The sequence below is a fragment of the Martes martes genome (genome assembly GCF_963455335.1).
Source record: "Martes martes genome assembly, chromosome: 9".
NCBI classification, from domain to species: Eukaryota; Metazoa; Chordata; class Mammalia; order Carnivora; family Mustelidae; genus Martes; species Martes martes.
Genome location: NC_137896.1, coordinates 22,128,679 through 22,145,047, shown reverse-complemented (window position 1 = coordinate 22,145,047; position 16,369 = coordinate 22,128,679). Strand labels below are relative to the sequence as shown.

Genomic DNA, 16,369 nt, shown 5'->3' with positions numbered 1-16,369 from the left:
TGTCTTATCCCTACAGATCCATTCTCTCAACATCCCTGTGGCGGTAGCGGTGTGGGCTTGGGGCGTGAAGACCCTTGCTCAGAGTCAGGGCCCGAAGGGCCCGAAGCCCAGGGCTCTTTTGATTGAGTTGAGTTTATCCAGCGTTTATGGAGCGGCTACTGTGTGCCCGGGGCTGGGGTTGGAGAGACAGCCAGGCTGAGGGCCTGCCCAGAGCGGGTCACTGACTATCCTTTGTGCTCCTGGCAGAGTGGGGCTCCCTGGAGAGCCTCTCATTGTCCCGAGGAGGGGCCCCATTCCAGGACTGGGCCGAGAGACTGGAGGAGGCCCTAAGAACTCTGTGGTCACAAGAGTGGGAGGGGGGGTCTGTGACTTCGGCTGCCCCTGTAACCCCTGACTTCTGCTCTCTCTCCCCACCCCCACTTCCTCTTTCCCTCCCTCCCTCCTTCCTCTCTCCATGGCTCTTTGTCCATTTGGATCCATCTGGCTCTCTCTGCGTGTGGTTCCTGTCCCCTTCGCTCTGTCCTGTCACACCATCACTGCCCCTTTCCCGTGTCACGTGCTCTCCTTCATGCTAACGCAGGCGTGCTGGTCACCATGACAACAGAGACAGGCCCCGATTCTGAGGTGAAGAAGGCTCAGGAGGAGGCCCCACAGCAGCCCGAGGCAGCCGCCACTGCGACCACCCCTGTGACCCCAGCAGGCCACAGCGGCCACCCGGAGGCCAACTCCAATGAGAAGCACCCGCCCCAGCAGGACACGCGGCCTGCTGGACAGGTGTGTGTCTAAGAGCCTGGACATCCCTCTCCCTGCCCAGCCGTCATCCAGGGCCAGTTCTCAGAGTGGGGGGAAGCCAGAAACAGATTAATTACTGATCTGTTACATGCTGAGCTCTGTGCTGGCGGTGTTGTGGTCACTTTTATATTTAATTCTCCCAAACCTACAGAGAGTGATATATATATACATACATATACACACATGTACACACATACATATATATTTATATTTTAATTAAGTTAGCACTATTCCTAACATGGGTCTTGAACTCATGACCCTGAAATCAAGAGTCCCATGCTCTGCTGACTGAGCCAGCCAGGCGCCCCTGAGAGAGTGGTATTAATTTCTCCATTTTACACTTGGGGAAACAGTGGCTCAGCAGATGAAGTGAGTTACCCAAAGTCACATTGTTATACAGTGACAGACAGACATAAAATCTAGATCTGAATACCAAAACCTGGTTCTTTCCACATTATTCCTACCCCGAACCTGTCCATTCTAGCCTGGCAAGCCCAGGATGACCCCAGAGCAAAATGCATCCCCCTAAAGGGACCAGGGACTTGCCGAATCATCTAACCATTCAATTCACACCTCCCTTCGTTCAGGACAGGCCCAGAGGTCAAGGACTTGGCCAAGGTCATCGAGGGCATTGATGGCAGTTAGGAATAGCTGGCAGGGCTCTGACCTCCCTTCCCTCCGTGAGATCAGGCCACGAGTTCTCAGCCTCATGCTGGAGCCGTGACAGACCGATAAGGGCGAGACCAGATGGAAACTCTGATAGCTGACACGCTACTTTAGGGAGCCAGGGCAGCTCTGGTTCTGTGGGGTGCTTCCCGCCTGCCAAGGCTGCCCCCCTGAAAAAGTGACCCCTTCCACGAGCCCACCCTGTTGCCCACGGAAACTCTGCTTCTCCTCCTGTGTATACCAACCATAGACGCTGGTCACCCTGGAGGTCGTGGAGGGCGGTGGCTCTCATTTTGGAGACCATCTTAGCCCCGGCTGCTGCATCCTTACTGTGTCTTCACGTGGATGAAAGGCTGTGGTCTCAAGCTCACTGACCAGACTTTTCCCCTATTGGACCTACAGAACCTAGACATGGAGGAGAAGGGCTATGGGGAGGCTGATGGCCTGTCGGAGAGGACCACGCCCAGTAGAGCCCAGAAATCACCCCAGAAGATTGCCAAGAAGTATAAGAGTGCCGTCTGCCGAGTCACTCTGCTTGATGCCTCTGAGTACGAGTGTGAGGTGGAGGTAGGGAGCACCCCCACCGCGGGCCCGGCCCCCAGCCGACTGGCCCCTGAGCCAGCACAGGCTTCTGTGTGCTCTCAGCCTGGGCCGAGCCAGAGAGCGTCCATTCTTCATAGAGGCCTGGATTGACCACGGCATCCTGGAGCGATGACCTGGCCGGCCCTCCTTTGTACAGATGGTGGCCCCGAGGCCCGGAGAGGGCTGTTACGATTGCAAATGGAATTAGATGAGGCACAGGGTTGGCGCCAGGAAAAGGTTTCTCTGGGGGGCGGGCTGTACCTTGGCAAGGAGTCATGATCCAAGGGCTGATATCTAGCCCGGTAGGCCTTACAGGCTGGGCCCTTCAGTCTCACCTAGCAGACTCTGGTGTTTCAACTCAAATTGTTTTTATGTTTTTATTGAGCAGAGGAAGGGGTCTTCCCTTATGAATGTCCCTGTCCAGGGCAGTGGACAAACTGGTCACTTGAGGCTCCCATGGTATGGGGTCCCCCAGACATAGACGGATCTACCCTCTGCCCAGCCACAGGTGGACACTTTCCCATTGGAAGGACTCTGTCACCCAGGCCACGTGGAAATCCTGTGGCACGATCCATGGGTAGTGAGGTCAGACACCTCCTGTCTGGGGTCAGCCCCAGAGGGTCAGCCCTCCCGGCCCCACATTTGCTGTCTCCCTTTCCTATATAGGCTCGGACTCCCACCCTAGTCCTGAGCTCTCCCTCATCCCCTTAGAGGGTCCAACCTGGTCTGGGCACCATTCCTGGCCCTCTCCAAGTGTATGGAAGGGTCCAGAGGGTGGCCTTCCCTGAGAGTTCTGGGAACGACCTCTCTCTCTCCCTGGTGCCCCAGCCTGGTCTTCCAGGATATGACTTGTTTCTAGGACCTGGCAGGTTGAGTCTCTCTTCTCTGCAGGGTTGGTTTGCGTTTGTTGTTGTTGTTGTTTTGTTTTGTTTTTAAATTTTTGGGGTTCTATAGAAGGATTTCAAGGTGAACATCTTGCCTACTCCTAGGCAAGACTGAGTGAAATCCAGGGCAGCCCAGCCCGGAGTGCCACTCCCACCTGGGCAGCCCTGGATTTCACTCAGTCTTTGTGTCAGGGGAGGGCCAGGGGAGAGCATCACACTGTGACCCTGAGTCCTGAGCCCTCCTCTGTCCCCTGTCCATATCCCTCATATTTCAGGTGGCTTTTCTCTCCCTCTTACACCTGAACTTAGACTTGTGGTTTTCTTTTCCCTGAGTCAGAGTTAACCTCCTTAATCTCTGTGAAGGAAGGGGAATCAATTACCCACCACCCGAACTCCCCCAGAGCAGGTCTAAGGTCTAGGAGGGCTCCAGCAGGGCTGGGCAGAGGGTAGTTGGTGAACTGGGCTTTAGTGTCACCCAGGATCTGGTAGGACTCGGAGAGGTAGGTGGCAGGAGGGCTGAGATCCCCTGTAGACACTGGGAGACTCTTAGGGGTTTCAAAGGTCCTGGTGGAGTCTCCCTGCCCCCCCCCCCAGGTGTGTCCCAGCCTCACAGCCTCTCTGCTCCCCTCTTCAGAAACATGGCCGGGGCCAGGTGCTATTTGACCTGGTCTGTGAGCACCTCAACCTCCTGGAGAAGGACTACTTCGGCCTGACCTTCTGTGACGCCGACAGCCAGAAGGTATCTGTGCTGGGGGGCAGGGTTGGCAGGGGACGCCTGCTGTCGGGGACACCTCTTGTCTTAGGCCTCCCTAGTCCTGACCACACGCTGTGCTTTCTGTCAGTCCTCAGATCCTCATTAGGCTCCTTCTGTTTGCACATAGCCAAGACTCATCTAGCCCAGTCTGTCTCGGTTCTCTGTCTCTACCCCTCCCACCTAGCCCTTTCTTGGGGACCTGCCAGTCACTCCCCAGATGGGTGCCTGGAGAGCCGGGGCCTGACTTCCTGGGGGGATGAGACACTTACTCCAGCGCCTCTTTTCCACCCTCGGGAGGCCCCTGTCTGGGTTTCCTCTTTCCCACCGGTCCCACAGTTGCCTACTCCGCTACCTCAGGGCAGTGCCAGACTCGGGGCCCAGGGGCCCAAGCCCTGTGGTGAATCCCAGCCTCATTCCCTCCCCTCCCAGTTCCAGAGGGCCCAGACAGCTTAGCCTGAGAAGGGTGTTCCCTGCCTGGGGCTGTTGACAGGCTATTGCTGGATGTCTCTGTCTCGTAGCCCTATCTGGCCCTCTCCTCCATCTTCCCTCTAAAGAACCCTGTCTTCTCTTTCAGAACTGGCTGGACCCCTCCAAGGAAATCAAGAAGCAGATCCGGAGTGAGTGGCCGGTTGTGGTTGGGAATGTTGTGCAAGGGAGGGTGGGACCTCCAGGCTGCATGGCCCGGTTGTGCTGTTTCCTTCTCCCTTGGGGAAGTGCATTCAGACCCGTGAGTTCATTTGCTCTGCACAGCAGATCTTGGGGGAAGGCAGGACATTGTTTTATAAATGAAAACCGGAAGCAGGGACAAGAGAAGTAACCATCTAGAGTCACAGAGCAGGTTAGCCTGGGAATTGTAACTGCCTTCAGATCACAGCTCTGGACGGGACCTGAAGAATCATCTAGGACAAGGGGACAAATTGATGGCCTGCAAGCAGCCTTCTTCCTGTCCAGGGTGGGTGTAGACTTCTGTGATTGGTGACCCTTGACCCAGCTCAGAAGCCTCATCCGCACAGCGCTGCAGACCACTGTCCACGGATAGGAGTTAACATGTTAAGGGAAAGCAAGGCCTAGTCCTGGTCTGGGCCATCTTCTGTGTTTAATGATGGGGTGACTCTAGGCCCAGAGAGAGGCAGTTGCTTATCAGAAGTCACAGAGTGAACTATTGGCCGAGCCAGATCGTTAGCCCTGGACTCCCAACACCATCCTGCTCTCTTTTCAAGGCCTGGGGTGAAGAGACAACCTGTCCTTTCTGGCCCAGAGAGGAAAGGCATATTGTGAGGGGCGGAGCAGGCATCTCATGGCAGAAGGGGGGAGGTAGGTGGCCTCAGCCAGGGGGGCCTATAGTGGGTGGAGACCTGGAGCCTAGAAGCAGAGATGCCTCCACTGGGAGCCCCTCCCCCTTGGCTCTGCTTGGACTCCCTGGTCCCCGGGGCTGGAAAGCAGAGCCTGTTGCCATGACAGCAGGCAGCTGGGCCCAGGGATGCCAGCTGACTCTCTGGGAGGGGCTGGAGGGATTCTTCCTGTAGGCTCCTGTCAGTTGAAGACAAAGAGGCAGGCACACAGACAGAGCCTGCTCCTCTGGGCCTGACAGGGTCCTAGGCCTGGGCTTCAGGCTGTCCCTAGGAGTCCCAGCCCAGCTGGCAGGCCTTCCTCTCATGCCTGAAAGGACTGGAGCACATACAGGCAGCTCGAGTGTGCAGTTCGAGGAGGACCGGGAGCTTGGAAAGGAGAAGCAGACGGCAGAAGCCTTGGAGCTCAGCATCTTTCCCCAGAACAGGGAGTCGGTCCCCCATCTCCGCAGCCCTGGGTGGCACAGCCTGGGCGCGGTGAATGGTTGCTGCATGTGGCCACCTCCAGTCCCAGAGGAGCGGGCCTACCCCTTTCAGTACAGCCACAGTCTCTGTCCCTACCCCTGGGACTCCTACCTATTCATCTTTGTTCTGCCTTCTGGGGCCCGCATGGAACAAATTTTTTTTTTTAAGATTTTATTTTTTAGTAATCTCTACACCCAATGTGGGGCTCAAACCCACAGCCCGAGGTCCCGAGTCACATGTTTGTTTCCCTGACTGAGCCTGCTGGGCACTCCACCGTTGTTTGCCCTTTAATTCGTGATAGCCCCTCAGCCTCCTGAAGGAGGCACCACCCCGTGTCCTGGGCTTCAGAGCTGGGGACTTTTCCTCCCAAATCTCGGTGCCTGTCACCTAGGGCACTGGGGGCACCTCTCTGGGCTCTTCTCATTGGCAAGAAGACTAGTGATTCGTGCCTCACAAGGCGGGAGTGCCAGGGACAGCACCTGGGACATAGTAGGTGCTCTCCTGAGGTAGTCTGGTGTGATGCTTGACAGACGGACATGGGAGCCAGACTGCCTGGGTTTCAATCTTGACTCCAAGACTACTCACCCTTAGGGTTGTTGTGCAGGGTTAACAAGCTATTCTGTGCACAACACCTAGAACGGTGCCGGCACATAGCAGTGCCCGGTACATATTATTTATTATTATTATTACCACTGCCGCTGCTATTATTCCTGACACAGGGATTGTTCTCCTTGACGCTGCTTTTTCTAAGTAGTCAGCCGTGGTCAGGAGCCCGGGTTCTGGGGTCAGATGACCAGGGGTTACATCCCCATTCTCCACCACTGACTAGCTCAGTGATCCCAGGAGGGCGACTTACCCCCTCAGAATCTTCATCTGCATAAGGAAAAGTTTACCTCAGGATCATCATGAAGATCAAACCCTTCCGTGTACACCTCAAGTTCCTAGCAAGTGAAGTGACCAGCACTTAGTAAGTGCTGGAGACGTCACAGCTGAATGGTGAAGGGGGTGGTGACCATAGGGACAAGGACGGTAGTGACCACATGGCCTCCAGCCCTTCGTGATCATGGTGCTGCCCTGGCTGGGCCTTGCAGGGCCCCAGGGGTGGTCTGTTCATTGCTCTAGATTGTTGCCTTTCCCCAGGGCCTCCTCTCTCTCCTGCGGTCATCCTTCTCTTGGCCTGCAGTTTGTCTCCAGGAAAGCCTCAGCCTTTATTTCTCATACTATCATTTCATACTTTATTTCTCATACCTTCGTTTCTTTTACTCTTTATTTCGTGTCAAGCACCACACTCTACAGCCCGGGCCTCAGTGTCCTCATTTGCAAAATGGGGATAATCATCAGACTTACTCACAGGGTTGTTGCAGGGGTTACTGAAGGAATGTTTGTGATGACCAGTCGGCCTGGCACACACCATCGCTTTTCTTTCTTTCCACCTTCCTTCCCCCTGCTATGTCGCAAGTCTTTCAGCCTGGGCCTCGGTCTCCTTATCTTTCAACTGGAAATAATATTCCAGGCTTTCTGACTGGATTGTCCCGGAATTACAGATACGAGAAAACCCTGAGGACTTGCCCATGGGCTGGTGCATCCGGGCCGTCCACTGGGGTGTCGGGGCCTTTCTGATTGTTCCCCTGTCTCCTCCTCTCAGGCAGCCCCTGGAATTTTGCCTTCACAGTCAAGTTCTACCCCCCTGACCCTGCCCAGCTGACAGAAGACATCACAAGGTGAGGGCTGTGGGGCGGGGGGTGCTGGCCATGTGACTAGGAATGAGGGCACCTGGGCCTGGTAGGACAGTACGTGTTGGCAATTGTAGACTCAGGTGCCCGGCCAGGCCAGGCAGACAGCGTCAACAAAGGAAGGTGACTCAGGGCAGGAGGAAGTGGCGCAAACACCATAGTCAGTGGACCCTCTGCTTCGGAGGTGGGAGGCATCCCAGCCAGTATTTCATTGACTGGAGTTGAAATTCAAGAGGACGTGCGCCATCTCGACAATTGCCGTTCGGCTCCAGCCATCCCTGCCACGTGGGGACTGGGCCCCTTGTTGAAGTGAAGCTAGAGATTTGAGAGTAAAATCCACGCTTTTAAAATGCTGGCAGTGAATTCAGACTTTTTAAAAAAACATGGTGGAGGCCATCTCTGGATGGGACAAGCCAAACACGTCTAAAGGCTGATGTTCTGAGTGGACCACCATTTTCGACTTCGGGGATAAGGAGGGAGTAGAGCGCAGATGGCTTTGCACGTAGGAATTTGGTCTCATGTGCTGCTCTGTGTACCTGTCAGGCATGTAAAGGTCAGATTAGACATGTGACCTCCCCCTACCCCGATGGAGGCAAGCCTGGGCTGCTGGGATGAACATGGATTGTGTGTACAATCTCACAGTGCCTCAGGGCCAGGAAATAACGTGGCTTGAAGAGTGGAAGGAGGTCCAAAGCATTGTCGAGAATGAGAACTTCTGGGGGGCTCCTCCTGCCTCTGGAATCAGAATAGGAAGAGGCCTTTATCTAAGCCCCTTCCAAAGAGATAGTCTCACTTCATAATATCTGGGGCTGTGTCATCCATGTGCTGGGCCCTACACACCGCCAACAATAAGACGTGGGCTTGGAGTTACTCCTACAGTAGGGGATGGGCTCCTAAGCCAGCCTCTCTCCCCTGTTGGGTCCCTCCTGAATGTTGGCTGCCTGTTTGCAGGGCCATAGTCACGATGCCGACCCTGGCCTTGGAGGATAATACAGATGTCCCTGGGATAGATCAGATCTGAAGCCTTGGCCTCATTAGTCCTGCCCTAACCCCTAGGGTCGCCTTAGAGCCAAGATTCAGCTACAGGGTCTCAACTTCATTGCCAGGAGGGCTGAGAGCTGTAGACTGGCTTAATCCCCACCCCTCTGGTCTTACTCACTGGTATCTCTCCTCTTTGTGCCAGACCCTGGGCATTGGGCTTCTAGGGACATAGGAGGGAAATAGCCCTGCTTAGGATGGGTGGCCTCAGGGAATGGGGTGGTAATAGCAGCTGATTTAGTCAAAAATATTCAGGCCCAAAATAAACTAGTCAGAATGACAAATTGATTGAAGTGGAATATTGGTCGGGGTGTTTGGCAGTGATTTTCGAATTTTTAGACTTGAACGAATTGCCCTTAAGCCCACACCGGGCGCCTGCCATGTTCCAGCTGCTACTGATTCTGAGCCTACGCCTTGGCCCCAAGCACGCACTGAGGCCACACGTACTTTTTGCCAGAACTTCATGTCATGGAGCAGTAAAAATTATACTGAGTAAAAGGCACTTAAAAGGAAAAGAAATAGGCAATTGGAAACAATGGTGAAACATGGCAAAATGCAAGGAGGCATTATTGGCTGAGAATGAGCTGAAACTTTTTTTTTAATGCAGTAACTGAAAAAGCAACAAAAAATGGTTTAAAATGGGTCTAAAAATTGTAAAATCATCCAAGTGTGCATAAAGTTATAAAAAATCTTATCCTTGTGGTTGGAGATGTTTCTTTTAAAGCAATTTGTTTTTAGACAATTCACTTAGAGCTGGAGGCAAAATTAAAAAGTTTTGAGAGAATGTTAGTGACCAGGTTTGTCCTAGCTGTGGAACGTGGTGCCAGAGTTAAAATGAATGAGGTCAGGTCATTTGTGCTGATGTGGGAAGGGCACTAGGCAAGTACCTGGGTGTGGAAAGAGCAAGCTGGAGAGTCGGATGTACTCTTTGATCCCATGTCCCTGTTTAAAACACCCACGAATCAAAACACATGCATTTCTATATGTCCATGGATGAAAAAGGTCTAGAACACCACCTGGATAATAGGGGTGACCTCTGGGAGAGGGGACTAGGGCTGAGAATGGACATCGAGAGGAAATTTAGAATCACCTTTAATGTTTACATTTGTTCCACAATAAGAATATAATTAATTGTATGATTAAAAATACATGACATTAAAAAAAAGTGGTCAACCAGCAAAGCAGTCCTACTTAGCTTGAAAATGAGATAGAAATTTCAAAGGTTCCCACAGCAGAAAAAAATCCCTCCATGAAATGAACAAATGTTAGAAATTAACAAAATGCTGAAAGGCACGTGACATGGGAAAAAACCGTCTTCTAGGGCACACCCAAATTATCAACGCCTGAAATGCTGGTGTCTAGGAGCTTTCCTGTTCTACTGAGCTGAGTGTTGGTGGTTTGGTTCTGATGGATGGGTGGGCGACGGTGCTGGGGGCCTCTAGGGTGGGAGTGGGGCCTGTGCCCATGGCCACTGTCCCCTATCTCCAGATACTACCTGTGCCTGCAGCTGCGGGCAGACATCATCACGGGCCGGCTGCCCTGCTCCTTCGTCACACATGCTCTGCTGGGCTCCTACGCCGTGCAGGCTGAGCTGGGCGACTACGACGCCGAGGAGCACGTGGGCAACTATGTCAGCGAGCTCCGCTTTGCCCCCAACCAGACCCGGGAGCTGGAGGAGAGGATCATGGAGCTGCACAAGACATACAGGTAAGGGGCGTCCCCTGGCTTCTCCGCCATTGGCTAGGGCCCCAGGTGCTGGGCTGGAAGTCTCCCACCTGGCTCTGCCCCTGATTGAAGGTGCTTCTGAGAGCCAGTCATCTCATCCCACTGGGTCTCTATCAGATGGGAATGGTAGTCACTAGCTGTCTCGGTCTTGGTATAAAACTCAAAAGTTTACCCTCTGACGCCAGGCTGCCAGGGTTCACATTCTTGTCTCTGCCACTTTCTAACCAGGGCCATCTGGGCGGGTCATTTTGTTTCCTCATCGGTTCACTGTGGGCACTAATAGAACATGCCTTAGCGCTGTTGGGGGCTACGTGGCACGTGGAACAGAGACATATTTATCATTGCTCTGTGATCTTAGGAGTTGAAGAGTTGATTGTGCAACAGAAAGCTCCTTATTCCTGAAGTTAGAAGATGAGTAACCCGATGGGTCATCGTCAGGCTGGCTATTTAACTTATCAGCTCCATTTTTCACAGGCATATGTACCGATTTAGATTATCCGTCTGTCTTAACTGTTGGTATTGGGGGCAGGAGAATTCATTGTGCAAGGTGTCTGGCATCCCCAGGCTCCAGGCAGTAGATGCCCCTAACACCCTGTCGGGCATCGTAACCACAAAAATGCCCCCTACCCCATTCCCAAATGCTGCTGTGAGGTTGACACCATCCCTGGGCCGGGGGTGGGGTGCTCCCCTGGAACTAAATGGTCTCTGGGATCCCTTCAAGTGCTTTGGACTCTGAGTCAGGGCCATTATGGGAGCACAATGTGACCAATGACGTAAAGTGTGTCGTAAGTTGTAAAGTGCTGTGCCTGTTGGAGGGGGTCTGGTGACATTATCTCATTGCTCATGAGGATGGGAGGCCTGAGGAGGGTTGTGTCTGGAGACGAGGACAAGGGCCAGATGTGGAGGGGTTGTGTACAGGGGTGAGAGCCTGCTGGGGTGTGACGGAACGCTGGGTCCCGAGGGGCAAGTGTGTCTCTCAGAGACTTGCACGCCAACTCGGGTTAGCAGTGGCTGCTGTCATACTGTGGTGAGCAGGACACTGAAACTGTTCAGCTGGTCAGCAGTGTCAGCAGGCTCGGGAATAGGGAGCGATGGCCTGCCTGCCGTCTGTCATCCTTGCCATGAGTAGCAAGATGTGGGAGGGATTTGCAAGTGTCCTAAGAACTCAGAGAAAGAAGCCCGTGTGTGTGTGGAGAAAGGCTGGTGGCCATCCCTTTAGCTTGTTCAGCTCTTTTGACTGAAAGCACATGGACACCTAATGTCCAGGCATCTCCCACGGCTGCTCAGGGAGGCGGGCAGAGCAGGGGACCCCGAGGCCCAGGGGATATGACCCAGATGGAAGGGAAGAGGTTGGGAAGGAGCACACACTCTGGAGCCAGGTCATCTGGATTCAAGTCCCGACTCTGCTACGTAATAGGTGTGTGGCCTGAGGCAAGTGATTCAGCCTCTCCATGCTGGTTTCTCTATAAGGTGGGAACAGTGACAACACCAGCCATACGGAGCTGTGACGAGGACTCAGTGAGGTTATGCACGCGAAGTGTCTGGAACAGTGGCCAGCACGCCGTGCTCACTGAAGGTTCTCTGTGGCTAAATGGAAAATGTATAGTTCCCCTGCAGCCACAGCAAAGAAGGAAAGTGATGAATTACGTAGCTCTCTTGTCAGAAAGGAGAATGCGCACCAGCTCCCTGGGGGGAATTAAGTGGTTTCGGATACAAAATTCTGAGAGAAATGTCTTCCTTGGGTGATCATTTCGGAGCCCCTGGGTGATTGTAATGAACCATGGCTTCCACAGCGCCTTCACAGCCACAGGGAAGCAGAATCGATGACTCACATTGAACTCTGTGGCAGAATGAAGCAGAAATTCCGACTCCCAGCTCATCCCTTGAATACTGCCCGGAGGAGACAAGACTGGACCCGAGCTTTGGCACCAGGAGGGGGTTGGGTGGCTGGAAGTGAGGGCTGACAGCAGAGGGGAAGGACTGCAAGCAGTTTAGCCATATGCCCACTCCAGAGCGTTTGCCTTCCTAGAATCCCAGGTTCTGATCGTGGCCGCCTTCAGCCAGCGGGACTTGGGCCTGGGCCTTTTCCGTGGCTGCTTATGATCATGTTCTTTCCTTTAGGGGCATGACTCCAGGAGAAGCAGAAATCCACTTCTTAGAGAACGCCAAGAAGCTCTCCATGTATGGAGTAGACCTACACCATGCCAAGGTACTGCTGGGCCCCGCTGTCCCCCTGGCCTCTGTGGGCGGGGTGGGGGGGGTCATGTCCCTCATGCTTCAGAGGGCTTGGTGCGCCAGACCCTGTGTTCCCCCTAGCCTGAAGCCTTTCATATTCTTGCTTCTCACTCCTCAGAGTTCCTTAACACTTTATCTTCCCACGATCTTTATAACGTTTCTATATTCACTATATTATGAACCTGTTTATACCACCACTAGATTGGGAGCATCATGAGAGAGAGACATAGGCTTTATTTATTTTTTGTTTACCATGATCTAATTTTATTTATTTATTTACTTATTTATTTATTTTGTAAACCAAGTTTTTTTATATTTAAATTCAATTAACATATAGTGTATTATTAGTTTCGGAGGTAGAGGTCAGTGGTTCATATAACACCCAGTGCTCATCACATCGCATGCCCTCCTTAATATCCGTCACCCAGTGTCCCCATCCCCTCACGCCCCTCCCCTCCAGCAACCCTCAGTCTGTCTCCTGTGATTAAGGTCTCTTCTGGTTTGTCTCCCTCTCTGGTTTCATCTTGTTTTATTTTTCCCTCCCTTCTCCTATGATCCTTTGTTTTGTTTCTTCAATTCCACATGTGAGTGAGATCATTTGGTACTTGTCTTTCTCTGACTGACTTATTTCACTTAATTGGCTTATTCAGTATCATAACGTCCAGTTCCATCCACATCATTGCAAATGACAAGATTTCATGTTTTCTCATGGCCAAGTAGCATTCCATCGTGTATATAAATACCACATCTTCTTTATCCATTCATCAGGACAAAGGTTTCAGTTTGTGTCTGTGTCTTTAGCACACAGCCCGTGGCCTAGCACCACAAAGGCGCCACTAAATGTTTGTCGGTGAATCAGTGATTGAGTGATTGACAGAATGATCAGATTGGGGCCTGGGTGAATGGCTGACAGAATGAACGAATGAATGATGCCTGTGTGAGATTGGTGGGGGTCCTCCCCAGTACACAGGCTCTGACCCTGATCCTGAGGGCTCATCCAAAAGCAGAGCTCAGGGAGGGATTCGGGGTGCATGGCAGGCGTGGTCCCCAGGCCTGCCATTCGAGGGTGTCTTCCCATGCAGGACTCCGAGGGCATCGACATCATGTTAGGGGTCTGTGCCAACGGCCTGCTCATCTACCGGGACCGGCTCAGAATCAACCGCTTCGCCTGGCCCAAGATTCTCAAGATCTCCTATAAGAGAAGTAACTTTTATATCAAGATCCGGCCTGGGGAGGTGAGCCTGCCTTGGGAACCCCTCCTTCTCACTGGAATTGTCTAGAACGGATGGGATCCTGACCGCTGAGCCCGGGTTTTTTCCTACTTAGGCTCCATGGAGAGGGTTGCTAGGGTACTGGGTAAGGGGAGAGCACTCCTCTTCTGGGGCTCTCTACATAGACTTCACGCCTTAGCTGTGGGCCCACACACATGCACCACACATATAACAGACACACACACGGGAGCACGCATAGAAAGATAACCACATATGTTCCGGTTACACAGATCAGCGATTATCTGCCCATCCATTTCCATTATCTGTTTACATGCAGTATCCAAGGACGTACACATGCCAAAACACACGACCGCACATGCAGACGTGTGTGTCCAGCTTCCACATCTCACCCATCAGAAAGTCCATTGGTTTGTACCTCTAGAAGAAACGCAAACCAACTGCTTCTGTCTTCCTCCACTGCCCCAGCCGCCAACCGCCACCGTCTCTCACCTGCCTCTCTCCGAGGTGCCTTTCCCGGGTCCCCCTGCCTCCATTGTCATATCAGGCCATTTTTCTCGTAACTGCTAAGGAGAGCTTCAAAGTCCCTTCCATCAGATCATGTCTGACGGAATCAGATCACTATCCCCCACTCCCACTCCTGCCTTAGACCTCTCCAGAGCTCTCTGGCTCATGGGCTACTGTCCAGACCCCACGTGTGGCCAGCTGCCTCTCTCTCGGATCTCTGTTCCATGCCCACTGTGCTTCAGCCCTCCAGCCTTCTGACTTCCCAGGATGAGCCAAGCTCTTTCCTGCCTCTGGCTTTTGCTTTTGAGGTTCCCTCTACCTGAAATTCTCTTCCCTGCCTTCTCACATAGCTGGCTCCTTCCCCATCCTTCAGATGTCTGCCCAGAGATCACCTGTTTAGAGGGCATCCCCCGATCACCCTTTCTAAGACAGATCCTGACCCCCGCACCTGTCCAGGCATTCTCTGTTCATTCCCTTCAGGTCCCCTTATCAGTGTCCGAAATGATCTTGTTTACTAATTTATTATCAGAGCACCCCTTCTCCGTCCCTGAGAATCTTCCATCTTGGTCACCATGGTGCTCTGCTGCTTAGCACTGGACCTGTTGCCAAGTAAGGGCTCAGTCCACTTTATTGAAGAAATAAGTGAATAAATGAATGAACAGCCTGAAGTCACACATGCCCGAGAAGAGTTCAGAAAAGATGGACCAGCAGCGAGAGAGCCCCGGCCTTGCTTGTAACCCACTCTCCTTGGTTTTGCAGTATGAGCAGTTTGAGAGCACAATTGGCTTTAAGCTCCCAAACCACCGGTCAGCCAAGAGACTGTGGAAGGTCTGCATAGAGCATCACACATTCTTCCGGTGAGCCTGCCCCTGAGGTAGGGCCCTGGGTGGGGCCCTGGGGGCCAGGCAGAGGCCGTGAGTGTACATGGATGCTCCGTGATGGGGAAGCCGGAGAAGGAGTTAGGAAGGAGGGACTCCAGGAAATCCCCTCTCCCCAAGTTTCTCCTTTTGTGGGTCACTTCGAGTTGTAGCTGGTGGGACAGTGGGCTAAAAGGCCAGCTGTGGTCCAGCCTTGGGCCTGACAGCACATATCTAATTCCCCTCCTCCCTCCACTGCAGGCTGGTGTCACCTGAGCCCCCGCCCAAGGGCTTCCTGGTGATGGGCTCCAAGTTCCGATATAGTGGGAGGACCCAGGCACAGACCCGCCAGGCCAGCGCCCTCATTGACCGGCCCGCACCCTTCTTCGAGCGTTCCTCCAGCAAACGGTACACCATGTCCCGCAGTCTTGATGGAGGTACGCCCCAGACTGGAGGTGGATAAGGGGGGCATTTAGCGGGAAGAGGGGGCGTGCCAGCTTCCATGGGATGAACAGAGAAAGTGGTGGACACCTCACTGGTTGATTTGCACCAGGCCTGGTGCCCCAGGAGCACTGTTGTCCCCAGGCAGCTCTTGGTGGTCTCGCCCAGTCTACAGCATCACTCCCACTAGAACGTGACATTGCCACTCTCTGGACACCTGCAACTTCCCCGAGTCTTGGCCTCTTGGGGTCTCAGGTTCAGCCATACGGGTTTCATCATCATACCAGGAGAATGGTATATGGCCACTGCAGTGTGGAACTGGTGAGGCCTTTCTGACCGGAGGCTGAGAGGGTTTGTTGTTCCTGGTCATTCTTTTGGTTCCAGTGAACTGATTGACATCCAGCCACATGCTGTTCTCCATGGCCTTCATCTCTGTTGAGCTGACAGGTACCCTTAATATCGAGAACTGGCCCTACATTGTCCTGTAGCAAGCTGACCAGGGCTTCTCAAAACATAGTCACATGTGAGCTGGTTAAACATGAAGATTCCCAGGCCTTGGCCCAGACCTGCCTCGGCACTCAGGGCCTAGGACCCTCCCCCGGGCTGTGCACACTGGAGTTTGTAGGAGAGGTTCAGAAGCCGCATGGGCAGTAGGGAGATTCCATTAGGCACATCTGAGTTCAAATCTTAGCCTTCATACTCACCAGCTGCTCTGCAGACCAGGAAGTGGTCCGTAAATATCCACACGTGAACGGAGGGGAGGTCTCAAGTGGCTGAACTTTCCCTGTACCTGTTTCTTCTGCAAATAAATAATGCTGACTTTGCTGTGTTATAGAGAGAACTAGGCATGATAACACCTCTCTAACACCCCAGAAAAGTTCCTGGCACATAGAAGGACCTTAACAAATTATACCTAATAATAGTTTATGATTATTCTTAGGTTTGTAGAGGGTAGCTTAAGGTAAGAGGTGGGGACTTACATGGGGGAACAGTGGATACTCCCAGAACACATGGGGGCAGACCTCCAGGCAAGTTAGTTCTGCCCAACAAATATTTTCTGAGTATTGGAATAAGTATGGCCCTTTCTTTTGAGGAGCTCATAGAATGGTAGG

At 52.9% G+C, this 16,369-nt stretch overlaps 1 protein-coding gene across 1 annotated transcript in view; it reads left to right on the top strand.

The window, feature by feature from the left end:
* Positions 1–594: 594 nt before the first annotated feature.
* Positions 595–16,369, top strand: part of EPB41L1 (erythrocyte membrane protein band 4.1 like 1) — a gene marked incomplete at its 5' end in the record, with an annotated part of 53,777 nt that continues 38,002 nt past the window's right edge. The window contains 10 exons of the mRNA XM_080813456.1: positions 595–774; positions 1,861–2,025; positions 3,559–3,663; positions 4,253–4,295; positions 7,138–7,213; positions 9,752–9,970; positions 12,110–12,197; positions 13,306–13,458; positions 14,719–14,816; positions 15,078–15,253. Of these exons, the coding sequence (XP_080669582.1) occupies positions 595–774; positions 1,861–2,025; positions 3,559–3,663; positions 4,253–4,295; positions 7,138–7,213; positions 9,752–9,970; positions 12,110–12,197; positions 13,306–13,458; positions 14,719–14,816; positions 15,078–15,253 (1,303 nt within the window). The remainder of the gene's footprint in view (positions 775–1,860; positions 2,026–3,558; positions 3,664–4,252; positions 4,296–7,137; positions 7,214–9,751; positions 9,971–12,109; positions 12,198–13,305; positions 13,459–14,718; positions 14,817–15,077; positions 15,254–16,369) is intronic.